The sequence below is a fragment of the Strix aluco genome, chromosome 3, assembly GCF_031877795.1.
Source record: "Strix aluco isolate bStrAlu1 chromosome 3, bStrAlu1.hap1, whole genome shotgun sequence".
Lineage (NCBI taxonomy): Eukaryota > Metazoa > Chordata > Aves > Strigiformes > Strigidae > Strix > Strix aluco.
Window position 1 is genome coordinate 74,555,081 of NC_133933.1, and position 27,968 is coordinate 74,583,048.

At 39.5% G+C, this 27,968-nt stretch overlaps 1 protein-coding gene across 1 annotated transcript in view; it reads right to left on the reverse strand.

Moving 5' to 3' along the window:
* CLVS2 (clavesin 2) overlaps positions 1–27,968 on the reverse strand; it is a 60,621-nt gene that overhangs the window by 11,989 nt on the left and 20,664 nt on the right. The window contains exons 3-4 of the mRNA XM_074819211.1: positions 4,195–4,305; positions 953–1,173 (exon numbers count right to left, since the gene is read on the reverse strand). Of these exons, the coding sequence (XP_074675312.1) occupies positions 953–1,173; positions 4,195–4,305 (332 nt within the window). The remainder of the gene's footprint in view (positions 1–952; positions 1,174–4,194; positions 4,306–27,968) is intronic.

Genomic DNA, 27,968 nt, shown 5'->3' on the forward strand with positions numbered 1-27,968 from the left:
TTTATCCTGTTTGATCTGCTTCCAGAGTCTCTCTCCCTTTTGCATCAAATACCATCTCCTGAATCTGAATTCTCAGCTTAGCATATTCTGACTTAATTTTAATGACTTTATATATTGGTTTCTGCCCTGTTTGTTCTCTTCTGATTCATTGTTATGCCTACCCCTTTATGAGCTGCAATCTGGCTTTTGCTGCCCTGCTCAACGTCTTCTACTACCCTGTTGTAATCTGTCCCCTTACTCTTCTACTGCCCTGGCAAGGCTGGACCAGGTTTACCCCTCCCAAATGAATCACCTCACTGCTTCCATAGTTACTGGAGAGTTAACTAACCTCTTCCTGTACTTTATTTTGAATGGTAAAATGCAGCAAGCAATTATACTGTATCTTCTCAAAGAGAAGAATATCAGAACACCAGGATGTTTAACAGACTCAAGTATAATGATTGGCACCAATTTTTGTCCTGGTTCTCCTCATTACATTTTCTCATGTTGTGTGCAGTCACTGTGACTGACAGTTCAGATGCTGTAAATGTCCTGGCACCTATAGGCTGGTGGATACCAGGCACTGGGCCATGAGGTGGAGGAAGGTATGAGTTATCATCACCACCCAGCTGGATAATTGGCTCCAACTTAGCCTATGCACCGAGGCTCACTTCAGCTAGCACTATCTCTCTAATACATTCTGGAGGCTGGGGTGGGATATCAGCTTATACCAAACACAGTACTGTATACACCACCTATATGGAACCATGGAAATAATTAGCTGTACTGAGCTCACAACTCACATGGGCAATAATCAACACTATGGTCTATAATCAGCAGAGATCTTCTTAAGAAATTTTAAAAAAGGGTCCTTGTATATAATAAACTGAGGGAACTACCTGCAGCTTCACAAAACAGAAGGCAAACATTAACCATATAGCAATACCAGAAGACCACAGTACCTTTAACCCACCTTTTCATGGATTTGGGAGAGAGGTCCTTTTCTATATCCTTTGCAGGAGCGTTGTAGGAGTCTGCATTGCATTCACTGTCATCATCGTATTCATGGTCAAGCAGTGTTCTTGCCCACGTCCCCATGTCATAGGGGGGCAACATTCCTCCAAACTCTGAAGGCAGGATCTCAGGGTGTATTAGCTGATGCAGGCTGTTGAGGTTATTACCGTGCAGGAATATCTGTATGTACACATGCAGGTAAAACCAAAGTGGTATCACAAAAATCATCCAAGCCCAAATTCCATCATTCTTATTAGAGGATACTGTACAGTTTCAATGTTCTGGCTGTGTTGGGCTAACAGAGATGTCAACTAAGGCACACATCACCTCTGCCTTAAGCATGATCATACTATGTTCATAAACCTACAACTTGATTAAAACATAAATGACTTAAAATGATTGCAGGACAAGGGGCCTAAGGAGGGTAAGAACTGATGTCTGGTACCTAGATGGACAGAAGATTAGGTAGACTGCCTATCTCTTGTTATTTGCTCTCCCTAATCCTGTGAATTAAATTAAGTGAATAAATTAAGAACATAAATAATAAGTAAAATTAATATTCACCATATACATTAAGGAATATATACTGACTTTCAGCATTCAGCCATGAGTTCTGTAAATAAGATAAATATTGCAGTGTAATGAAAACTGCACTGGAAAGATTTTCTTCCTTAATATGGTGGTACTACTAACTACCATCCATACTTAACAACATATGAAGTAATTAATAACAGTAAAATAATTCCTGTGACAACAATGAGGGAATAGTTGATGGTCTATTTGATATTTTCCAGCAACGTTTTGGTAGACTGATTTTCATACATGCTTTACATTTTTTTATATATGTATATTAATATGACATCTATGTATATGAATACTTGTATTTATGTTTAACCTTACTGTTTTTCCTCAGATATCTGGAATGTGACAGATGAGTGCTAGAAACAGAGCACCTCTGGATTTGGACAGCCTTCTACCACAGATACTAGGGACCTGCAGACTTTCCACTGGGAGGAAATGGCTGCTCTTGGGTATGGCTACACAAGACAGCTCACAGCAGCTATTTCTAGACTAGCAAGTAAGACGGGCCAGGATTCACCCTTTGGGACTAGGAGCAAGTGCCATGGCACAGTTCACATCCATATGGTTAAACTCCTTTCATCTCCAGAACAAGTTCACCTCATCCATACTGCTCACTGGTCCATGCCATCCCCAAATTGTTCCTGGCCAATGTCTAAGAAAGCACCAGCTGGTACCAGCCAGTGCCCTGCCAGAAAGTGTCTGTACAATTAAAGAGTAGGAATGGCAGTGCCCAACCCTTTTTAACTGACTAGCACAGAAGCAGCCAGGAAGGCAAGGTAGGATGTTGCCTCCTAACAGCTGTGCGCTGCCTCTCGTTCCCCACGGGGCAGGCGGGGGTGTGCACACAGACAGATGTCAAGTGCTATCAATTCACATTCCACTTCACCTTGCAGAGACTCCTCTGGACAGCTATACCCCTAGCATGATTTATCCAGAGTTAAATTCAAAAGGCAGAAAGAAAAATGATCAAATCTATGCTTGTCTTGTATCACTTATTTCAGCCCATCTTCCAGTCAGCTGTGGAGACAGGAAGCCTAATATGACCATGCAAACCCAGTAATGTTCTTCCATCTCAGAAAGGAATTTATCCTTGTGTGAAAGAACAAGTATTAATGGTAAAAGGAACTTGTTTTATGGTGCCTTTCCAACTGAATGTTTCACTCCTTAGAAATTGTTTTCATACATGCCTAGCACTACATTTATCTGAATATAGCTATCAGTTGCAAATCTACCAGACATATTAAAAAAATACAAAATAATTCAGGACCAACACAACAGATAAATAATAAGCCTGGTAAAATTCTGAAGAGAATTCTGTTGACTTTGGGTTTTTTTCACAATCATTCATTCTGCCTCTTAGGTTGTTTTTTTAAAGCTGATTTTAAATTTTATGTACTGGGCATAACTTCCACATACTCCACACTACATTTTGGACTCTAAATCAATATTTATCCACCTGATTACTTCTTCCAGTTATTCAGTATTGACAAAAACAGTTGTAAAAAGTCAGTGTTTCTGAAAATATATGCCACTGATTCAGGTGTTTAAATAAAAATTTAGACACAAACTGATAAGCACCCATGTTCAACTGCCTTGTCACTTATTTTTAATGTTGTAACTCACCCATGAGCTGGACTTTACTCCCTGGTTATGCACATGCAGCACTTTAAAACGCCTGAAACATATCTGGCACTATAATGTTCTTTGTTGAAGCTGTAGTCAACAGAGTGCAACTCAATTCTGCAAAATGGATTTTCATTTGCATATTCATAACAGATATTACACAAAAAGCTTTGTGATCTATAGTTCAAAATTTGTGAATACCAGAAGACTCTCAAACATAATCTATCAGTAAAAAACAGCTAAACACCACGGATCATTGTGGTCTTGCAGACTGTGTTTGAGGAGAGAAAATACAGTTGCTTAGAGAGCTGATCCCATTTAAAAAAAAAAAAAATCACATTCTTTGTAGTAGCTTTGTATGTGATGCTGATTGTGTTTTCCTGGATGACAAATTTCCTGTTACAGAAATAATATCATTCTATGTGCTATCACCACCAAGCTCTAATTTAATTGCACTGATGCAAATGCTGCAAATTCAGCAACATCTCACAGACTGCTCATGCTTATGCACAGATGCATGCACACAAATTTCCTTTCACTGGCTTTCATTCAAATCAGTATTTGCAAACTGCTATACACCAGCTGTGTATTTTAGTTCATGCTAATGTCAAGGAAATCACACTAGGAAAGGACTTTGTAGTCACTACCTCTGTTCTTAAAAGAAAGACACAAATAATTTTAACAGAAGTTGAATAGAGTTGAATTGAATAGAATCTTAATAGAAACAGTAATGTTGGCAATATTTTTTATACAATCCCCAGGAGAAAGCATATGCTTACATTTTAAAATACATTTAAGTAAACTGCTTGACTGTCTCCTTAAAGGATAACACTGTATAAGTTTCTAAAACAGTTAAAGATACTCTTTATAATGTATATGTATTTAAATATTTTCCACCAATAGCAAGCTGATACATTGTGTATATCTACTTTATTAGAGTATGATACATCTGCTGACTACAACTGCCAGGTAACGGACAATTAAACAGAGGAATACCCTTTTTCGTGTCTTCTCCTTTAGAAAGGGCCGTATAACTGTGTAGAGGGCATGGATATACCATGGCTGATTGACGAAATGAATTCCTCCAAACCGAGCTGGAAAGCTGTCCTGTATGTCACAAAACAAATACAATGTGAGTTGACCCTCAATGTGAGGTTGCAACACTCATCAAGTTATTTTTTTTCTGAATGCTTTCATTTTAATAATAAACCTTAAACAAGAAGAAACATTCTTCAAAACTGTGTCCTCTCAATTGAGTTCCAACCCTCCAGACCAAGCAGCAACACACCCTGGACAGAGAAGTGAGGAAGCATGCTGAGACAGCTACGATATTCAAATAAAGGCATGGCATTTCTAACCTCCAGCAATGCTTTAAACATTTATGACTTGCCCATAATCCATCTATGCAACATATTTTTCTCCTTTCCACTTCTACAGATTTTATTCATTTTTAATGGTAACCATCTCAACTCTCCCAGTGTCATTGAAGAGCACTAGAAATGTCCCGCTTGTTTCCACCTTAAAAAGAGAGTGTAAATCTAAACTACTATTCAAAATGTCTCCAATATTATCCATATTTCATAAAACTGAGAATGTATTAAACATTATGCATAAACTGTTATGCAATATCCATGACAGTAATTCTTGTCACACAGTCAGGGGCCTTTTGAGAGCTTAAATGTAAGGATAGCATATCTGTATTGAAGCAATGACTTTTCTTTTTTCTTGCTGAAAAACACAAGGGGCAGACAACTCACTAGGAAAGATCCTGATCTGCATTTTCAATTTCTAAGTCAAGAGAATATGCCAGAGGGTTTGGCAGTTTGAAGAGGTCAGCCACTCTGTCCTGGAATACTATTGCCAAATTCATCATGTGTCCTCATTTTATCTTTGCCTGGATGATCATACGCTCAAACAATGTAATAAACCGCTGCTGACTTCTATCTTGCCTAGAGTTGCAGTACCGAGCAAGAAAGTAAGAGGTGTAAACAGGCATGTAAACTAACGGATGTCTCCTTTTGTTTTCACAGGTTGTATCTGAACCTTCTCACTGTTTATTTAGGAATACAGACTTATTAAATGATTGGCTTTCTTTTGAACTTTATTCAACAGGTGGTCCACTCTAGGCAGCCATGGTAGTCACTTAGATCAAAACCCGGCTCCTCACAGCAGCAGCAACTCCCGTTTGACAATACAGGTACAAACAAGGACATGCTTCCCAGCTACACCTCCTCCTCCACCTTCTCCTCCTCCTGTGTGGATGCAGTAAAGGCAGCTTCAGGTCTGTGTCAGCGGGATCAGAGGCTCAAAAGGAGGCAATCGAATGGTTAGACAGCACTGTGCAAATAGACATATTTTACCTCCTCTGGAGACAAGACAGCAGGCCATATAGAAGCACGCAACAGTCTATATATAATCCACAAAACACCATTTGAACCATACCGATTTAAGGTCACATAGCACACAAAAAAAATGGTCAAGAAAAACTCATAAGCTGTATCAACCAATCAAGAACTGTCAAATAAGGAAGGCAGGAACTGTAGGAAGGAAATCTTTCATGAAATGTTTCCAGATAGGAATATACTTTGAAAGAGTGCATGTGCCAGGAGTTCTGCAAATGGATGCAGACCTCTGGGAATAATGAAGCCTGAAGAGGTCACTTGCTCCTCTCAAAAGTACCATTCAAATACTGGCAGGCACTCTTAACCCAGGGGGTCTTTACATCAGGGTGCTGCCTGCCTCCAAACTGCAACAACCTGGTGGATTACCAGATGAAATATTGTCCATCGAGGAGGCAATGCTTTAACAATAATCTACAGGGAGGATGACAGCTACAATACACACCATGAACATCTGGCTGGCCACAGCACAATAGTCAATGCAATTAACAGTCTATTTTACAGATTTTATCCAGAAACATTTGATTAACAACAGCCTTGAAATAAAACAATCCTACTGAAAGACTGTGCTACAGAAGCCTCATCTTGTTAAATGCCTAGTTCCTGTCAGCGCTGACTAAATGTCAAACAGGATGGTTGATAATTTGACATGTAATTCAACCTGTTCAATATCGTAAATCCCCAAACACCATTTCGAGAACACAACATCTGATGTACAAAAGGTAGTAAATTATGTCCCTATCACAGCAATCCAACGAATCCATTAGGAAGGATAAATCACTGGATGACACCTTAACCTTTAGTTGTAGGAGATACCATTCATCTACAGAAGGCTGCGTTTATTTGGTTTATCATGGCTGCTGCTCCAGGAAGGTCCAGTGCAGCATGCTGTGTACCATGCACAAAAGAGCATACACTAGAGCTGCAGAAGATGGCTTTTGCTAGTTTCAGCTAGATGTCTTTGAACATATCTTCACAGTTAACTCTGGAATGGTAACTGTGTAAAGTGTTGTGGGGGTCAAACACTTTTTATAATGTAGGCACTATTGAAGACAGCAAAGCAAACCAGCCATTCCTGGCTGCATGCCTTCTTGCGTGATTTTATAAGCTTTTAAATTAATACAAGTGCCCCAAAACTTACACACACCAAGTTATGAAATGTTTGGGTCTTATCGCTCAAAAAATGTCTCACACAGAAACTGAAGACAATTTGTGAATGAGATCTCAATAGGCAAGCAGCCATGCATACACAAAGATTCAGAGCAGAGAGCCAAAGGTATTTGTATTCTACCATGGGCTCAGAATGGATGACTTGTCAATACTCATTATCTTTATAAAGATATTAAATTTCTAGAAGATAAAAGGAGTATCTTTAGAAAGTACCACTTTGACACTTCCACTATCTTTTCCTGCATCTTGGAAACCATTTGGAGGATCATGAATGTATATGGAATGATCCTCAAATAGAAGACGCCACTTGAAATTAAAAGCCAGTTTGTCTCAGTGTTTTTCAGCAATTCTAAAGGCATTTCCCAGAACGGACTAAAGCCACGTATTTATCAATTTCTATGTCTGAATTGAGGTGCCCAAATTCAGGAGCACTTCCTAAGGTGTAATTAGGAACCCCCAAAATTTGGTCCCAGAAAGAGAAAGGATGATTTAGTCAGAATGATCCTGCACTGTACACAGTGATGGGACTAGAATTCAAAAGCTTCTGAATACAGATTTAAACCCCAATCTCAACAGCACCTGATGAGAAAATAAAAAAGTGGAATAAGCAACTACAGCTGCTGGAGAAACAGGTGTCAGAAGGTTGTCTGGCTCTTCTCAGACGTATCTGACTTTCACATGGGGATTTGCCAGACAGATGGCCATCCTACACAAACAGCAGGTAGGAATGTCTTCCAAATCACTGATTCGTGTGGGTTTTTTTACGTAGATTAAGTCACAAGTGTTGTGGCAGTCACAACTGCCTCTGTAGACATACTGCAATTCAACAGAAAAGAATTCATGAATCACATGAATTCTAAGTAAAAGGAATCCCATGCCAGAAAACAGTAAGTAATGGAGATCAGCCATGAAGTGAGCTGTGCATTTGACTGGAAAAGTAATGAATCTGATGGGGTATTACCAAGCCACTAAAAAGAACTAATTATTTATACACAATGTGTGGATTTTTTTGGTGTTCACGATAACCTCTGTTTATACAGCAGAACACAATCTATGCGTGCCTCTGACATGGCAGTGCCACAGACACAGAGAAGCAGGTAGTTACTCTTAGGGACCACAGTCCTTGTGATACAAGGCTTACAAGTGACAATTAATAGTGGAATGCCAAGGAAGAGGCAGACCCCTACACTACTGTTTGTAGGACTGGGCGACTACCAGTGCATGGCAATAACTGACCTCCCCTCTAACATCTATAAATCAGCATTGGAGAATGATCCCAAGCAAACTGTGATCCCAAGCAAACTGATTCACCAGGTTTCCATCTCTGATGACATGGTTCTGCTCACTCACAGCACAGTAGCTTTACCTCTCTGCCACACCTAATTTATATGACTTGTCTCCACAAGCTTCCTCACCAAGGACCCAGCTGCTGTTGCCTGCTACCACCCTTGGCACATGCTAAGAAGCCAGGTTTATACTTGCTGGGCACCACATCCCACCAGGTTGGGCTCAGCCATCACCTGAGCCAACTCTCAGGGTTTCATAGAGGGTCCTGCTCTCCGCTATGGCCAGCAGAAACTCTTACAGGGCACGTAATAACAGCAAAAGCAGTATATGACATTTTCAATAGTACCTGAGAGGAAAGTGCCAAATTCCTACTGAAAATCATGTAAGTCTTCTTAGTGGTGTCAGAACTGTTATCATAGAGATAATAAAAATGACCCACCTTTTTCATCGTTACCAAATGCAAAAAATTAAAGAACGTCTTAAAGCCCACAGCATTCTCCACTCCTTGGGTATTGTGTCTACATTTAAACATCTGAAGTCTACTTTTAAAGAATTAGCCCCCCAGCTGAAATCAGTACGGGAGTCAAATTTGTTTGCACAGCTCTTAGAAGCTGCTGGGACTGCCGCTGTGCACTGGCAGTCCAGCCATATCGGGGCCTCAAAGTGTGCTGCACATCACCTGCACATACATAGTCCATCTGGAAACACCTTGTCACATACTAACACTGCAAGAGTGCTTGGGCATCTATGCTCTGGGGACATGTTTGAGGGTTTGCTGTCCTTATGGGCAGCAAAACTGTTTTTGCGGACAATCTAGAGGCATTCTTCAAAGGACTGTCTAGACGAATCTAATGATCACACTCACACGCTTTACTTAAGGCTGCACTTGAGTGCTGTGATGAATTCAGGCCACAGCATCTGCAGGCAACAAGAGGCTACAGGGACAAAACTATGAAAACTGTATCTTCATAACAAAAATTACAAGTTCAAAGATAGCATGTTAAATTATTAATATCTTAAATGTCACTTAAGAGTTATTCCCAAAGATAATAAATTCACGTTTCCTCCAGCTATTCCAAAAAGTCAAGCACTTCAGGGAGAAAAAAAAAATCATTATGATGGAAAGCTCCACTAGAAAGACACTGAAACATTCTGTCCAATGCAAAGATGCAGCACGACTGAACTTAATTTTTAGCATGTTAAATAGGAAACTATGGAAAATCACAGAAAGAAAAGGCTCTGATTAGAAGGGATATTTCACTTCCATAGCACTCCAAGAGTTGAATTACCAGAGGAACTAAGAGTCACTGCCATCCACACCAGGAAAGGAAACCCAAGTCTTGCTCCCAAACTACAACTGTCACGGAAAGTATGAAAGAACAAGGCACTTCTAATACCAAACTTCCTGCAGGCACCCATCCGTGACAAGGGTAATTGCAATGTCTCAAAGCAAAGTAACTTGTGTGTCAAGACTCATAACCTGTGCTCAAGGCATGGCCTTAGACTGGGACCCAACCCAGTGGTATGGTAGATGATAAAGAGACTGAAAAGTGAATCTGTGGAGTCTAAAAGAATTTGGATTGTTTTGGAAGGCAGATGATCTCTATAAACACACTAGGGAGAATAAACAATAGGTGACAAGCTCAAAACAAAGAATAATGCTGACACCCAAAGAAATGAGAAAAAGCTCACCATGAACACAGCTAGACTGGTAAGAAGCAGACAGCTTTGAATCATCAAACATCCAACAGGTCTGGGGGGCGGAATAAGTAACCTAATTCATTTTGAGACAAAGATTATTAAATTATGAGGAAGATAAACTTCAAGTCATCTGTAACAACAGGCAACTTCACCTCTGTCCCTCTGTGTTAAAGCTCTTTAAGGTTCAGATCCAAAAAAATTTTCAGGTGACACTGATGGTGAAATTTTACTTGATCCCTAAAACAGCTGCATCAGTGATTTCCCTCTGTAAGATTAGGATATTGTTCTCACCTAGCTTGAGCTTTTAATTTTTATTAAACAATATTGAACCATTTCTAAGACAAACAAAAAGTGCCCAAATAAATTTTTGTTACTCTGTTCAACCAAAAGAGCACTACCTAAAGGCAAATTAACATCACTCAGTGACATTCCTACAAAATAAGATTTAATTATCTAGAACTGGATGTTGTCATTTCGCTAAGAAGCTTCCAGTGAAGCAATTTGACTTTTGGCAGTCCTCCTTTTCATTTCTATTAGTCATTTTATCTTACAGCTCATATAGAAATATGTTAAATTGAATGAGATGAGAAGAGAGATGGTATCCATCCAGTGAGAATATTGCTCTTTTTATTGAAGTATCTGTTTTAATTTCAAATAATCTTCCATCGTTCATTTCAATATGCTACTCATAAAAATTATATATTGGTTAAATTAATTAGGTGGATAGGGATTTAAAAGCCATCTGACCACATGTGTCTGCTTGTTTATATATAAATATAATAAAATAAAAAATCTACATAGATTTTGTGCTTCCACTATTTGGATAAAGGGCTCAGATCACTCTCATTTTTTTAATTAGATGAGCTTGACAAAGCAAACATTTTGTATAAAACCTCTCATTTTAATTTGAAATTACTTTCTTTTTGCAAATTAACTTCAAGAGGTTTTGGCCTGATTTTTTTAAAGTTTTAATTAGAAATTGTGTGAAATTCTTTTAGCTGTTTTTGCTTGTTTTGACAGGGGCTTGGGGTTTGGGGTATTTCTTTTTTCCTTGGCTCCTTTGTTTGGTTTGAACCTGGAAAAATGAAGGCTTTCATTTTAAAGAGGAAATGAAGAATGCTGTTTTCCAAGGACAATTCTGACCTCAACTACCAACACTGTCCCTTTTTTAATTCTAAGTAACACTTCATCTGGAATGTGAGATATTAGAAAGGGGGGGAAAAGCCCAAAACTTTTTCACAGCATGATGCTGTTTTCCAAATTGGCAAAGCCAGAAAAACAGTAGGAAAGATGGTAGAAGTAGGTTCTTCTATACTGTTTTCTTTTCCTGTGATGAAAAACATTCTTTACAATAGGCAATTATCTGACAGTGATTTCTTCTACGGAAATTCCCATATGGGAAAAAAAAAATCCATTTTCCAGGCAGCTTGCGAATGTCTTATTAGATTAAGATTACAGACAAATGGAAAAAACACTATACTGCAAGCTGCTGTGCAGAAATATAGTAACAATACTTTCATAATGCCAGTGGAATAAAAATAACACAGGAAATTACTGTTCATAAAAATGCCATACTCAAATTCCATACACAGCATCTCAGCTTGTACCACCCTCATCCTGAAGTCACCCTCTTCTAGTCAGTGAGGCTATCCTGATGTCCAAACAGCTCTTGGTCCCTGGCAAGACCACTGACCACAGGATTACTGTCATGATGCTTTGCATCACACAGAAAACGTCCCACAGCCCTGAGGCCATTTCAAGAGGAGCATCAATAGTTATCAGATAGCACACACACACACACACACCCCCCCACCTTGTGCCTGACCACTTCCAAATGTGAGTAGGCTAAACAGCACCTTATCTAGAATTGCCTTAGAGGACCTACACCTATTTGTTCTGGTATATTCAACCAAAATGTGACCTCATGTTATTCCACCTTTCCTTCATAGGAAAGGAAACCTTAGGATAATATTAAAACAAGGATTGAAAGAAACAATGACAAGGCAGAAACCATAGAAATAAGATAAAAGTGAGGAGCAGAGGAAGGCAGAAGAGATTAAATTAAAATTAATTCAGGGAAGGATATAGAGAAATAACTATGGTGAACAAGAGAAAAACCTATTAATCATGTTCCTTCTCTAGCCCCTCTTCAGAACTTGCACAGAAAGGCAGGGAAAGAGAAATGTAAAGTATTCCTACATGGAAGACCCACATTTAACAGTCACATGTCAAGACTGATTTTCCAGACGTAGACTCAAATAGGGTAAGTAAATATCAAATTTATGCCTTCCATATAATTTCTGCATATCTTCCCAAGTGATAATTTCCCAGAAGAACCAGAGCGAACCTATGGATTTTTAATTCTGGATTGGCTTCAGCCAAAATTGGCAAGAAGCTACATCTGAACTGACTGTCCTTAGGGGTATATCAGTATACCTGACCAGGCAATGGGGCACACAGGACTGCAGATGCATAGGGTGAACAGAGATACTGTTTAGAGGAAAAAATGCAAGTTTCCTTGTTGTGGCAGCTTTCAGAAAACATTGCATAGCTTTGCAGTGCCAACAAGTTACTTAGTTAAAAGATAACAATTGTCCAATCAGAATATTCACTTTTTTTTCCCTGGAAATAAAGAACTTCTAAACTGTTGCCTGCAATTTTATGATCCAAAGCTTCTCCAAAAATGCAACTCTCAGTTTCAAATAGGATGCATTAAAATTGGATTAACACTTTATCTGTTTCAATTTACAATAATACAATAGAGTGATAACTGTAGAGATTCAAGAGTTATTTCATGAGCCATATGTTTCCTCATACTATGAGGGATCAATCTCCATCACTGCAGTAGGCACTAAGAGCAGTAATCGTTTTAGCCATCCAATTTTAATCTGTCACTCGATGCAAATAAGAGTCCTGAGAATTGAAGTGAACTGTAAAATTGGAAGGATAGTGATTTAAGAAAATCAGCTGAGGACAGCCACTGAGATCTAGAATGCAGCATAATGAAGCTTTAAATTACTGGGGAAATTGAATAACCTACTTGAGATCCATTAATAAGTATTATATTTTATTAAAAGTAGAGGTATCATGAACTATGCAGCATACAAATTTTCAAGAGGTCAGTTCCCAGCAGTACAAAACTATTTCCAGTCTCAAAAAGCGTTCAAATGTCTTTGTCATAGTGCAGAATAGAGATTTATTTCAGCCTTTCAGCTTCAAGAAAGCCTCAGTCTGAACTGCTCAGCTACACTTTATCTTTACAAAGGTGCTCGAAAAGATAGTTTCCTATGAGGTAACTACTCCACCTCAGCTTCCCTCTTCCTCTGCACTCCTGAATGACTGCTGGTGGTACACACACATAAAATGCCCCTGGGAGCCCAGGGAATTTCAATATTGTTTGAGGGAGAACTGTCATTCCAGTTATTACTCTGGAGGATCGTAAATCACTGTTGTTGAATTCTAACTTCAGACATCAATCCCCTGTCTTTTTAAAGCCATATAAGCATAGCTGTCTCTGTGTCACCTGATACAGAGGAAACCCTACCAGTAAAAAACAGAGATTCACAACAACTGGGCAAACAATTATTTGCGTTATCATGTATATCTAGGACAAAGCAAATATGCTTATTGTGCTATCAGGATGTGCCAGTAATGAAGAAGTGTGATGGTAAGAGTCTATCCTAAAATCACACTTTTAGAACTCTTGAAAATCCATATCCAAGGAGTTGGAAGATCAAAATCAGAAAAGCAGATCTCTTCTTGCTAAGATAGAAGTGGAACTCATGTGAATCTCTCCCCAGCAAGAGAAAATAACAGTAGCCCCTGTCCACATTACATGGATACCCACAGAGAAAAAGAATTGAACTCTGAAACCATCTAGAGCGCCAGGTCCAGTGCTGGGGTCCCCAGTACAAAGCAGACAGGGACATACTGGAGTGAATCCAGCAAAGGGCCAGGAAGATGACTAAGGGATTGGAGCATCTCTCATATGAGCAGAGGCTGAGAGAACTGGGAATGCGCAGCATGGAGGAGAGAAAACTCAGGGGGATCTTATCAGTATATAAATATGCGAAGAGAGGCTACAAGAAGCCAGAGCCAGGCTCTTTTCAGTGGTGCCCAGTGAGTGGACCAGAGGCAATGGGTGCAAACTGAAACACAGGAGGGTCCTTCTGAACATAAGGAAACCATGTGAGAGTGCACAGTTCTGAACAAGCCAGCCATTGATGAAAAACATAAAATCACTGAGGTTACATGAGGTCTTTTTAGCTGGTATTTTCCAAAAACACTTCACTTCCCAAAGCTGTGCTATTTTTGAAGTTCATCATCAGCCAAAGCGACCAATGTGATGACAGACTTCTCAAACTAAATAAAAAACTGATTTGCAGGTAGATTTTAGTATTTACCCTATGTAATGTACTCAAGCTGCTTGGCTTGATTCAGTTCACTCATCTTTTCATCATAAATGACTGCCAAAAATGTGCATGGCTTACTCCACCTAAATGAAGGCTTACCTTACTTGAAAACCATGAAGCTTCATGCATCACACTCTCTGAACCAGGATTTACGAAATGTAGCCACTGCCACGCTGTCTGCACAGCACTGAACAGGCTCAGTTTCTAAAGGCGGGAATGAGTTGCTCCCCCAGTTCTGGCTCAACACCCACCTGTGAGTCCAGCTTTTCGGAAATGTCGCAGAGGGCAACGCAGGCAGCTCACAGACCAGGGAAAGCCTGCAACACTTATGAATAACTCCATTCACAAAACCTCTAGGACAGAAGTTCAATCTCAATTTGAGACTGTCTGTTTACTGCTACGCTCTTAGCTCTTCCCAACCTAATGACAGGTTGCATCTGAAAGTATGTCTTTTTCCAAGTATAGCATTGTTTAACAAAAGATATTGTTGTTCCATATGTAACATCTTTAAATGTTTTTAACTATACTTTGCAAAATGTTTACTGCTCTACTGTTAAAACGTTATTCAAATTGTAGCATCTTAAGTCCAATGCAGTGTATTGGACATATTTTTTACAGACAGCTTAAGAATGTTCACAAAAAGATCCTACTTCCCTCTCCTTCCTTTCTACTTTTCTGACTTGGCCACCATCTGATTTGCAGCCCTCTTCTACAGCATGGCTTAAATTTTCTTTCTTATATTACTGTCACTCCAACGTTAGTGGTTGATGCTAACAGAAGAATTAAATCCTCAGTACAGGGACGATGACATATGGTATGCCTGAATGGACTTAATGGAAGGGAGAGACACCCTGTTGGCTGTCGCTTGCTTCCCATCCATTAGCGCCATGCACTGCACCGTGCCATGCCACCCAGCACATAGATGCTATTAGTCACACAACCATGCAACCATCATCCACTTGTCATTCACGCTACAGCTGCAAACGCCCCTGCTGTGACTGCCATGTGTACCTCAAAAGGAGCCTGAAAATACAGAACTCCTCACTTCAGTGAGAATATTATTAAACATTAAACCTTAAACCAGCTTCTACCTCCGCTTAACTGAACAGTCAAGAGTCATTCCTCAGCAACTAAGAAAAGCAACATATGACAAGCTGAAGCAAAATCACAGCCAATGTTAATGTAAGTAGACATGGCCTTTTCCAACCTGTCCATTTGCAAAGGGATGCAGTTGTTGGGGGTATCTGGAGGGCATGTTACAAAGCTCTTGCACCTCTACAAAAAATAGTTTAAGCAAGCAAAATCTTCTGTTAAGTACTAACAGGCGCAGGGTCACAGCAAGAGACAAATACTGACCCAAAGTGTACAACATTTGCTAGACATAAGGTATTTTCAACTGTCAATGAACAGAACTGCATCAAAATCTAAAACGAATGTGTCAAATAGAGTGTGTGTTTCTGTGTCTGTGCATAAAAATCATTACGCCTCAAACATCAAATTAATCTCTTAAATAATTTATTACCATGGATAATTTGTCTGTTTCCAGTAGCCTGTTCACTTTAATTTAAAACAGATTTTAGAGCTCAGACTATCAGCACAGGACAAAAAAAGGAAGGCATTTCCTATCTAGGAACCAGAATCAGTTCTTTGTGTCCTACTGGTAGATCAATTATGTATTAGATCTGCTTCTGCTTGACTTTTAATCCACATTAGTTCACAGACCTTGAGCAAATTTGATGTTACCATATTAAAAAGGGAAAGCACTAGAATAAGCTACACAGAAAAAAAAAGGAAAACAGATCAAGCAAGAGGCCAATTAATCAGCCAAATGCTGGCAATGGAGAGACAGCCTGCTTACTGCCAGCACACAGGGAAATAAGAAATGCACAGATAATTCATTTAAATTATCTTAAATGTAGTAAATCCCACTTGGAATAACCATAAAACCATTTTTAATATGTTGCATTGTTACCCTTCTTTTTGGCAATTCAGGCAAAGAAATCTGCTGATGTGTATATATGCGTACATTGTAGTACTATAGAACTATAATACCTGTTCTCATCCTGAATGAACAACATTTTGAGCCACATTCTAGATATCAGATACCAGCTGTATGCTTAGTCATTTAAAGATCCTGGCGGTATATTTACTGAAATAGATAATTTAAAGCACTACTCCAGTCAGCTTTACTCATTTTGAAGCCCGGCTGATAAATCTTCACACATAGCCAAAGCACTAAAAAGTCTTCCATTTTCTGAACCCAAATTCCTGCATCATCATATCCACTACAGCCTTTCAGCACTAAAATTAAAAGCAGCATGAATATTTAAGTGTTTTGTGATAAGAATGCAGTAGCTAAATCTGCCAGTATACAAAAGGCAAAGGCAACCTTAGAATTTGAGTTCACTGAAATACAGGATGGAGGGGAGAAAGGAAGCTGTAAAAAAAAAAAAAAAAAAAGGAGGGGAAATCTCAAAATGCTTGCTAGCTATTAGTACTGCCCTAAGAGCTGTAGTCTGAGTGCTCTAAGCTTCCATTTCCTTACAAAGACAACGTTATTTGGTTGAAATATTTTTCCTACAGTGCACAGCAGTCTCTCCAGGAGACAGGAACAGATACAGCCTAGAGGTAAATGGGGACGTGAGGTGTCTGAATGCTCCACTCAATATTGGCAGCCTTCCCAAACTGAAACATTTCTGCCTTGACCCATTTGATACTTGTCTCCGGAAAGGAAAAATCTCTAGAAGGGAGACACTTTACATAAACAGTTTAATTCCATCTTGATGAAAAAGTTGCAACCCTTCTTAGAAGGGCTGCAGTGTCAAAGGTTATAATGTTTCTGTTTAAAGTTTTAAAAGAACTACAGTGCCCTTGTTTTTGTGCATATGAATGCAGCACCTTGGAGCTATAACAGATTCCACTCTGTTATTTGCCATGATCATACAAAATGCAAGCTTATGCCAGGATCAGAAACTGAACTTCATGCAGATCTGATGTGGAGAGTTATGTGATGAAATAAGTCACAGACAAGCACTATCTGTCTGTCCCAAGACACCCTCAGTATCCAAACAGATTGCTTTGTTATTTTGAGCCATGACGCTGCTGGAAACTTCATTGCCCAGTTCTGTGACAGGCCTCACCTGTGAAGCAAGGCCGTGCAGGTTAATCTCCAGGTGGAAGCCACAGTGCTGAACAATGGTTGTTGGCACTTCAGTAACTGGTTCCTCTCCTTTGGACTCAACTCGGCCCCAAAGCTCCAGCACAATTGCACAGGATTGGTGTGCTTGCTGGAGCTGCCAGCTTTCAGCAGAAAAAAAGCAACTGAAGTCTTGACCACTTCTAGTTGTATAAAGTCCCATGGTGCCATTATAGAAGTAGAAGCATTAACCCCAGTGTCTTGGTCAAATAACAACTCGAGTAATCTCATTCTGTCTATCTAAATTCTCTCTATATTTTCAGCTGACTCCAGCATTTCTACTGCAGCATTCAGCTGCCTCAAAGTGTCACCAAGCGTTGAAAAACACCAGACATGACAATTTATTCGATGCAAGATGTGATCATGTCATCGCTACAAACATTTAACACTCAGACGATCCACAAAAGTTAAATAGCAAGTGGGTCTGCTGAACTAAACTCTGTGACATTCCAGTCCTGCTCCCCCTGCCTGCCAGGGTGAGTGCAAAGATGTCCAAAGGAATGTTCTTCACGTACAGCTCACACACTTGAACTCACGGTGGACTTGCACTAGTTTGACTACATTAGGTGTATTCCACAACCTCTGACTACAGAGACAGGCCTTGTCCTACTAAAATGTACCATAGAAATACCAAGATACACAAAATAATGTTTTATAAAACCCAAGCAGCATCTATACTGCACATTTAACAGCACCCAGAAGCATTCGTGGGGGAAATACTCAATTATCTATACTGTGAAACCGTTAGAGCAAGTCAAAGCCACCTAGTTCTCCCCCAAACAATTTGGAAGGTAAACAGAAATCAGGCACCATTCCCAAAATGCTCTTTGGATGTAGCTATCTGGTTAGGTTAAAAAAACATTAATAGCCAGGACATAGCCATTCCAGCAGTAGGGAGCAGCCCTGGGCATGTCTAGTTTATTAATACAGACATAGTTACACTCTCTTAGAGACATTCTCCACTGGCAGCTGACCATTATAAAACAGCAAGAAGCCCATGAAAATCTGAAGTAATTTTAAATTATTATGCCTCATACAAAGCAGACATATTCACTTTCAAAAGTAAACTATAGATCTTTTAAATTCTATTGATTACACAGATTAAATCTTCTAAATACCATTAATTAAATAGAGTGGCTACTCAAGCACTATGAGGTCTATTGTATAAATTCATATTAAGGAGTCCTGGGAGCTGTTTCCATTCACTGTAGTGACCTCTACTGCATAGCTTTTTTTTACAAAAATTAGTATCACACAAATGCTTCTGTTCATATAGTCTGTTTTTGAAACTTCTGTTTTCCACATTCTGTAGTCTGAAATGCAGACTCGAAATGGCTGCAAGATATAAACAATTCTCTGAGCAAAATATTTATAATTATTACTTTCTTACCCATCAGATCTTCAGCATCCCAGTTCCTTTCCTACAGCACTGAGAATGTACTGTCACTCATATTTAAGGTAAGTGTTAAGTAAGTTCTGTCCATATTCCCATTAACTCAGCAGGTAACTCAAAAGTTTCAACCTTAAAATAACAAAATATAACAAATAAAAATAACAAAATTGGTACCTTGGGAAAGTGAGGGAGCCAAAAGAGCCCAGCTCTGAACATCAGCCACAAGTGAGGGACATCAGTGCTTACTGACCAGCAGATCTGGTGAGAGCACGCAGGGGTTTTGGAGAACCTCAGCTACAGCAGCATAACTAACTGCTTCTGAGGAGCTGGACTCTGCATCAGACGAAAACCAGGCCCAGTCTGATTACACAATTAATCAATCCAAAGTAAATAATAATCCACATGTAGGGTTGTAAGTTGACACCAACAGTTATTTCTGATGGTCTTAAAGAGTAAGTAACTCATCTGGGCTGTGAGATTCTCCTTTTTCAAAACAATGTACCTGTCTCAAAACAGTTCTCACTATTGAGTAGCTACTGAATATGTCTTCTTTATAAGAGGCTTCATAGGCATAATAATAAAACAATTTATTCCCTATCATCAGCAGGGTGAACAGCACAGCCCCAATGGGAACAAGAGCTAGGTTAACAGAGAAGCTGAACGTGTAGCAAATAAATAGTGTGATCAAGACCTTTTCATGGTTTTGTATTTCACAGAAAAAAATCAATTTACAAGTATTTTATTTTTTTGAATAAAGCTCTCCCTCATTGTGTTTTTTGACACAAAAGTAAATACAGATGCAGATGTGTTCACAAAAAATGAAATTATCTTTTCTAAAGTGTTATTGTTAAACAAGTGGTGACAGATTAATATAACCCAGCATCAATGCAAAAAGCTTGCACTGTGCTTTTCACTAGAGCATGAAGTTTACAAAATAAAAGCATTGTGGCATGATTAGCAGGCTCTATATAGTTTTATACAGTCCACATAAAATATGATTCTTCCCTGATCCCTATCTATCATTCTGAGGTGTGTTTTTCAGTACTACACAAAGCAGTAAAAATTACAGACACTATTTACTATCAAAGCATGCGCACAAGTAAGTGCATCTACCACTGCTGCAGATGAAAAGTATTCCCAGTGAAGATCATGCTGCATTGCCCTGGACATGGCTCCCAGTCAAGTAAAGAAGATATTTTTTCTTCAGATGGGGGATCTGAAATAATGCCTCAAGCAAGAATCAAACCAGATGCCAAAATTTTGAAATTCAAGAAAGTAACTCTCTGTCCAACCTAGCAGACCTAGGTTTGTTTAAATCTGCATCAAATTGACACCAGCTCTGGTGAGCTCCATGGACAGGAGACCACCACCAGCTCTCCAAAGCTGCAGGGCTTCAGGAGTGCAGGAGACTGCACCAGAGCTCACAGGAGCCTGCAGATGGGCATAGGGGAAGAGAAAGTGTAAAGACACAGAAGGACACCAGCATTACGGATAGGAAAGTTCGGACCTCCTGCACTAGAGCACCCTGTCTAACTCAAGACGATGGAAAAAGGTGGCAGAGGTTTGGATCAGTTTTGGTGAAGGGCACCTGCATGCTCACTGCAGGTAACCTCTTGAGCCTCTTCTGCAAGGATGGAGAGCAGCATTCATTACCTTAAATGTGTTAACTAGAAATGTGATTGTTAAAACTAATTAATGATGTTTAAAAGCTGGGTTTGACTCACTGTTATGTAATACTAAGGGAAATGAGATCTATTTTAGCACTCTGAAAATGAAGGCAAAATAAATGGTACCCACAAACATAAACCTCTATCCCCAAGTTCCCACTCCATAGCCTGGACCTCACCTGCTCCCGACACATTCACCTGTTACCTGGGAAACAACCCAGAGATTTGACTTTTCAGCACCAACTCCTCTAATTGTACTCCTGATGTCATTTTCTTGCAGTGACAGCTCCTGTTTTCACCCCTCCTTCTCCTTTTCTTTAGCATATAAACATATTACAATACCTTTCACTGTAAAATAACTCACTGTTCATCCCACCTCTGTTTTACTGTTAATGCTCAGAAATGGTATGCCCTCATTGCTTCATTACTCATATTTTCTGCCTTTGCCCCAGCCTCCCTGTTCCATGCAAACTGTCCTCCCCAGGTTTCAATGCTGCAGGTCACCTTTCACCATCCCAACGACTTCAGCCCTTATTCCCTGCTCTCTTCCCACTTAACATCATCCCTGGAGAGCTCCCTTTACCTACATGCATTTAGCTGTTATCCCTGTGCTGAAACTCATATCCCTCCATTCATTCTGTCTTCCACAGCCAAGCCTCACTCGTCAGACTACTTGGCTGAAAGCTCACTAACAGCTCAAATTCTCTTTTTATTTTCTGTAGCGTTGCAGTGATCTCCACAAAGCACTCAGCTAGTAAACTCACATCCTTGGGATTATCTGTAAAGTCCTGTTCTCCTCTTAACACCATGGCTTCCCCTGCAAGACCAACACTTACCATCTCTTCCCACACACAGTGTTGTGGGGAACCTGACCCCTTTACTAGTTACTACCTCTTTACTAGTTTACTGTCACACTTTTTGTTGCCTAAATATTATTCAGTTGAAGGGTTGGGCTTTTTTGATCAATTTGGGTTTGATGAGTCCAGAGATGTAAACTTCACTCCATATTGAAAGGATCAAACCCAAGAGAGAAAGGACAGGAACACATCTTCCACCAGAAGCAGAGAAGGAAACCAGGTTGACAGTATTTGGGTGACCAGAATTGTGGTCTATGTGAATCCTGGCTGAATCTGACTGAACCCCCTTTTTAGTTTTTATTGTGTGTTCAAAAGAAAATCAAGCTTCCGAACAAGGAGGGGTGAGAAGCAAGCAACACCTAGCCCAATGTGATGCACTAAAATAGCAAAAACAACCATTTTGAAACTGTCTGCTTTGCAGCAAAACATGTCTCCTGCAATACATGAAACAAAGCAGATTATGCCCAGGGTTCCTGCAGAATGTGGAATAAAACAAGTTATCCTAAACCAACCTCCCCATCAGCCTGTGAAATCAAGCTCAGGAATGCCAAATAAAAAGCCGAATGGCATGCCAGGACCCCACTCGCTCCATCCGGCCTTACCTCAGGAAGAGGGACAGATGGTGCCAGTGACTCAGAAGAACGCCAAAAGGCTCCCATCTCACAGCAATAACCTATGTCCCAGCCCTGTGATAGTCTGTCATCCATGCAAATGGTATTTTTCAAGGACATAAGTGTGAACTTGGTGCTGATAGGAAAGCACAACAGAGTGCTCTCAGGGACAACTTCTCTTTTTGTGACCTGGTCAAAGATAATTCTGTTCTGCAGTTTCACCAGTGTGCTCTTACGTGTGAGAAGGCAGAGCCTTGGGAAATAATGCTTGGTAACATAAATTACAGCTTAGGGTACTACTTCTGACTAAATTAAAATTGTCAAAAACCTTTCCAGGAAGGAAAAGCCTCAGGGAAAGCATAAAAGCTTTGTGAGCAAGACTTCATGACTCTAAAGGAAATCAATCCCAACTTTAAAATCTGTAAAAAAACAAAAAAAATCCTCCAGATTCTACTTTTCTATTTTCTTTCAATTACTGTATTTGCAAAATAAAACAAATCAGTTGTAGCTCTGTTCCCTACTGCCTCTTCAAAATCTTTTCCATTTCCAAAGTTTCAAACTAGGGCTTTCCCATTTCTAGTGTAGGAAAACAAACATGAAATTGCAATTGTGCTTCTTTTCCCAAAAAGTAGCCACAACACAGAGTGAACAAACACAGGGAAGCGCTGCCTCAACATCTGGTCCAAGTCAGAGGCCAGGACTGATTTAGGACTAGGAAACAGGGGACAGAGCTTTGCATTGGCAGACCAAGACCTGGGCAGAAATGATCTGCTGAGAAGACCTGTGCCAGTAACAGCTCAGTGATGGTATTCTTAGAGCCACAATGTTGTAATGGCATAAGCACATTAAGTTTCATGGGGAAGAAGAATCTTCTTTCTTTTGACCCAAACTGCTATTCTGGGGGTTGCTCCACAATGAAAGTTTTCAATGGCACCTTTATGTCCCTTAATAGTGACACAGATACTTCCACTCTTCCAACCTCAGCTCAGTGCACTCAGAGGCTTGTCAGTCACAACCAGGTTTCCATTTGCCCTCCCAACTTGGGAACTCTTTCTCAAAAGACCCTCCTAATCCGCCCTGCTTCACATGGGCCCCAAAGGACTCTGCCTTCAGTCCCTTTCTCTTTTCCCCATGTCAGCCTGAGTGTGAGTTCAAACATCAACTCTGTGCTGGTAGCTCACATGAAGACTTCTCTTCTCCAGCCCCCTCCTGTACAATAACTTAAAATTGCAGTCTGTTGCTCTAAAAACTGTCCAGCTAAAGCCCAGTGCAGCTAGAAGAGCTTCTAAACTTGCCACCCTCACCACCATTCTCAAACAGTGTGCATAACAGAGCTGAGCCATTCATCATACTCAGGCCCTAGTGTCATATTTGATTTTGACCTCTCTCAAGCCACACACATCTCACATCTGTTTACATCGCACAAATTCTTCTTTCATGGTGTTGCTTAGACAATATATGTGGTTGAGTGCTCACCAATGAAGCAAATTATCTTTTTTTCCAAAAACAGAGGCATGCATTTCCGTTTTTTTTCAGAGAAGACAACAGTGCTGGAAATGCATGGGTTTTTCATTTCAGTCCTCATGTCTGCTTTCCTAGTTTGTGATTTAATGAAAGATTAAAGACTAGCTTATGAAAGTTCACCACGGCAACTGCTGATGTCATTGGGAACTGGATTCCCAGTTGGGGCTTAAAGAAAGATGAAGACCATATTGATAATTGACAATATTTCTGACATTATTCATCTAGCTAATTAAACCACAACTCCATGCCACTACATATGCTCAAAACTGAATGAACAGAAAATGTAGCACCATTAATATGCTTAGCTATTGGTGTTATATAAGTTTAGCCCACAGAAATTAACTGTTCATGGAAGGTACAGATTATTTACTCCTTTCCCATTCAGCACTAGTAAAACAGAATTATTAATGCAGCTACTTCATGATGCCATGCCTCTGATTATCCTACTGAAAAAAAATATGTGCATTCTTCCTCAGAAAATGAACCTAAGCACTGTATCCCAAATGCCATAAAATGAAGCAAGATTTTTATCCATTTAATTGCAAGCACATTTAAGCATTGAAGGAAATGAGACATATGTTACTAGCTTGGACAGTTTTGCATGTAAGGCACAAGTAGTGATTCTCCCCCTCTCTGTGTTTGCCATCTTTCTTAGAAGAGGTAAAACTTTTGTGTATGTACAAACTCAAGAACAAAAAGCACATCTGAAGTCACCAAAGTTTACATGCATTCCCCTTTTGGCTCTTTCTGAGGCAAGTTACTGCTAAAATGCCTTTATGGTAGTTTGTTGCTTGCTCAGCAAAAGGCATGACTAAAAGGCGCTCAGCCCCATGGTATAGACATATACTCAGTAAAGGAGAATATCTGCCACAAAACGAAAATTCTCAAGGAAGGAGCATGGGGGGGTTGTTCAGGACTTAGCGGATACCATGAGCAAAAAATGCAGTTAGAGGAGGAAGCGAAGATGCGTTACACAGCTCTAAGAAACTCTAAGTACAAATAGCTACGCTTTGTTTATCTACTGTGATTACAAGTACTTGGATGACAGGAATGAGAATGGATGTAGACGGACTATCTTCTCCCTGCATTTAAGTGAAAGCCCTGAGACATGAGACTGTGCCTGAGTCCTGGACACACAGCTGCACAGTCCTGCTACAGTGTGGCTGCCATCCTCAGGGAAGGACATCAGAGCTCATTACAAAACAGCATAAGGTTGTCAAAGGGGAGCTCTTAAACAAAGAGGTTTAATCATATATGAAAATAAAACAATTCATCAGGAAGATTTAATGGGACAGAGTATCAACAGGATGAAGAAGAAAATATATAGTAAGGCTCACCTTGCAAGTAAGATGCTGCTCAGTTTGATTTCATTCCTACAACTTAAAGCAGGAACACACATGGTCCAACCTGTTCCCATAGATCGTCAAATGGATTCATTCTTAATTGGCTTTCCATGAAGCTCTCTTTAAAGGCTTGAGTGCTACTTTCATTTGATACTGCATTGATTTTCTCTGAAGTTTCCTCCTATCATGGCTACCCTGATCAATTAGTGTGCTATAAATAGAGCAGTCAGATTCCTTTCACTGGTCTCATTAAATTGCACCCCTGCTGAATTTCTGTGGAGAACAGAATTGGATCATACTGACAGCAATAGTATGAAGATGCTCTCAGGTTTTCCAAAGAAAATCAATCGCTCAATATTCCTAACGAAACACTTTGAAAAGCATGACCCAATGGAGGTCAGCTAATGTCCGAAACATATGTCAAACCTTGCTTGCAATTCTGCATCTCTAAAACCCCGAAAGATAAAGTATGGGGAAATAAGTGGTTAAGGGGCTCAACCAGTTCCTCACTGATACATAATCGCTCATCAGTCATAACTATTTAACTGCATCCCCCCACAATGGAAATATGTTGCTGAAGGTATGCAGCTAACCCATATAATTCTTCTGTAAAGTGGAGTAAGGATTTGAGAAGGAACACAGTCCCAAGGTACATTTAGTGCCTGTCAAAGTCACCACATAATGGTGGTATGCTTACCAACTAAAACTAGAGGGGACTGATAATATCTGGTGATATGATATAGGCTAGTTATTGCAGGTGTATGTCAGCTATGACTTCAAAAATGTTAATCCTTATTTTGTAATGGTATGGCAGTATAGCTTTTAAAAAATTGTTTTAGAGATGACATTTTACTCAATAAAATTGGAAACAGCCATAAAATAGGAAATGTAATTGTCCTCTTTGAAACATTTCAAAATCTAATCTGAAGGGTAGCTTTTAGGTCTCCACTCTGCCTTACACCCTTCCCTATCCTTTCATAACTATCCTGTCTTCTAACATCCTTTCTGTCCTATTTTCTCCTCTGTTAAGCACTACCCTTCAAAATCTTTTCCATCTTCCTCCCAAAACGAAGCTACGTATTCACCATAGACTGTCCTGCAGGTTGAAAATCCCTACTGCAAAGGATGTTTTTAACTACTGCACTTGAATTACTGAATGTATCCCCTGTTTCTATATGCACTCACTGGTGTCTGTAGTATACTCTATGGGTTTTTTGTGTAAGGGTCTGAAGGATCCATTGCAGAGCTCAGAGGACTGGCTGTACCTTGCAAAGACTGCAAGAAGAACACTGGAGGACTACCAGTACTTGATGATTTATCCTGGATCCTTCATACTTAGCACGGTGGCTTTCAGCCAGAAGATGCAGTGCTCTAAATGATACTTTCAGTCTAACAGATTAGCACTGAATGAAGGTACTTCCCAACAAAATCAGAAGATTTTGTGGATAATAAAGCACATTCAGAGCAATATCAGGTAAGAATTAATAACAACTGCGGTTTAAACATAGCTTTAGGGAGGTCCTCTCCTGAATCACAGCAGAACCACCTTCTCCTTTCAGAAAATGTTTTCAGTGGCGGAAATGCAAAAGGTTGAAATCCAGTTCTTCTCAGACAGAAAGTCCTCCCCAACATGATTCTAACAGATATAACAGATTCTTAAGAACCAACTTAAAAGAGAAAGGAATTAACAAATACATGTGAAAATACAATCTTTAATCACTGATTAAAGATTGCATTTTCCAATGCCATTGTGTGGTACTGGAGTCAGTCCCATAAAATAAGGGGGCTGAATACCGATATTATACTCAGAACCCAAGCCTATACTGTGATGGGCAACATAAAATGTAATTCACGAGAACCAAAAAGCACCCTGACATAGCCAGAACTGTTCTGGGTGAGATGCTGACATGACACTTTCTCAGTATCAGGCGCTAGAGTTATATTCACTTTTTGGATTGAATATTCACCCAAATTTCCACCACCAGGCTGATATGTGCAGCCACCTCAGATTTCAGCCCACATCCATGTTTGGATATTCATTACGTATAGACAAAACATTAGTGTTTGATCCTTTTTATTACAGAAGACTAGAAAAGATTAAAAGCACTATTTTCCTATTCCACATAAGAAATTAGTAACGTTTTTTAAGACCTTACTCTGATCTTTGCAAAATATGCAGGAAATTACTGGAGAAATTCATTTTGCCTGGAGTATTGGAGAGGGTTTTTTTGAAAAAACTATATTATCCAAGTTGGAATATGATGTTTTAGAAAGACTTTGTACTTAATTTTTTCTTAAGAAAAATAATTTTTTATGTGTTAGAAATCTAAACTTTCAGATCCTGAACTACTTTCAACCACCAGAGTAGTACTGATTTAAACATAGCTATGCCTATTAAAACATGAGAGAATTGAATTGTCTTAATTTTCTTATGATTATGAAACATGAGATGAGAGAAACCATCACCAGCTATATAATTTCACATTTTCATGGCACTTCCCCCTAGAGAAGTTTCCCACATTTGTTTTTCAACATTAGTGAAACATCACAGCAGTGTTTTTCCTGCACGGCAATCACTTACAACCAAAGTCAAGATTTTGCTTATAACGAAAGTCAAATTGGATTCATAAAAATAACTGTCACAGGAGTTGAACACTTGCTAAGGAATATAAACAAAAATTTTAAAAAATTACACTGTATTGTTTTGGGAACAGCCACTGAAGGCTTAGCTGATATCACAGGTACTATGTGCAAAGGCAGTATGTACCAAAGACAATAACACAAGGCCAGCTGTGCACAGCCTAGTAAGATCAAAGATGATTTATGAGCATCACAAAAAACAAAGATTGGACTGATTTCAGAAAACAATTCAAAAAATTATCGAGTGTATCCTTATGAGGTAAACCTGAAAGATGTGTATATAAAATGAATCGATAACAAGCGATTTGCACAGTATCAAAAAAAGTAAATTTAAGCTCCAAATAAAGAGGTTCCCACTGATTTTCACATCTCACCATCTCCAGTGGCAAAAAAGACAGGAAGAACATCTCCAGGTACTTATTCCAGATCACTGCTGTTGCAGACAGATACTCCATCAAACGTTTCCTTTCTTTCGCTTACTGAGAGTCACACACCAATTCCTGCATCGGACCCAACAGCACGTGGTAAAATAGCAAAGGGTTTTATAGGAGGTGACATTTTGAAATAGAA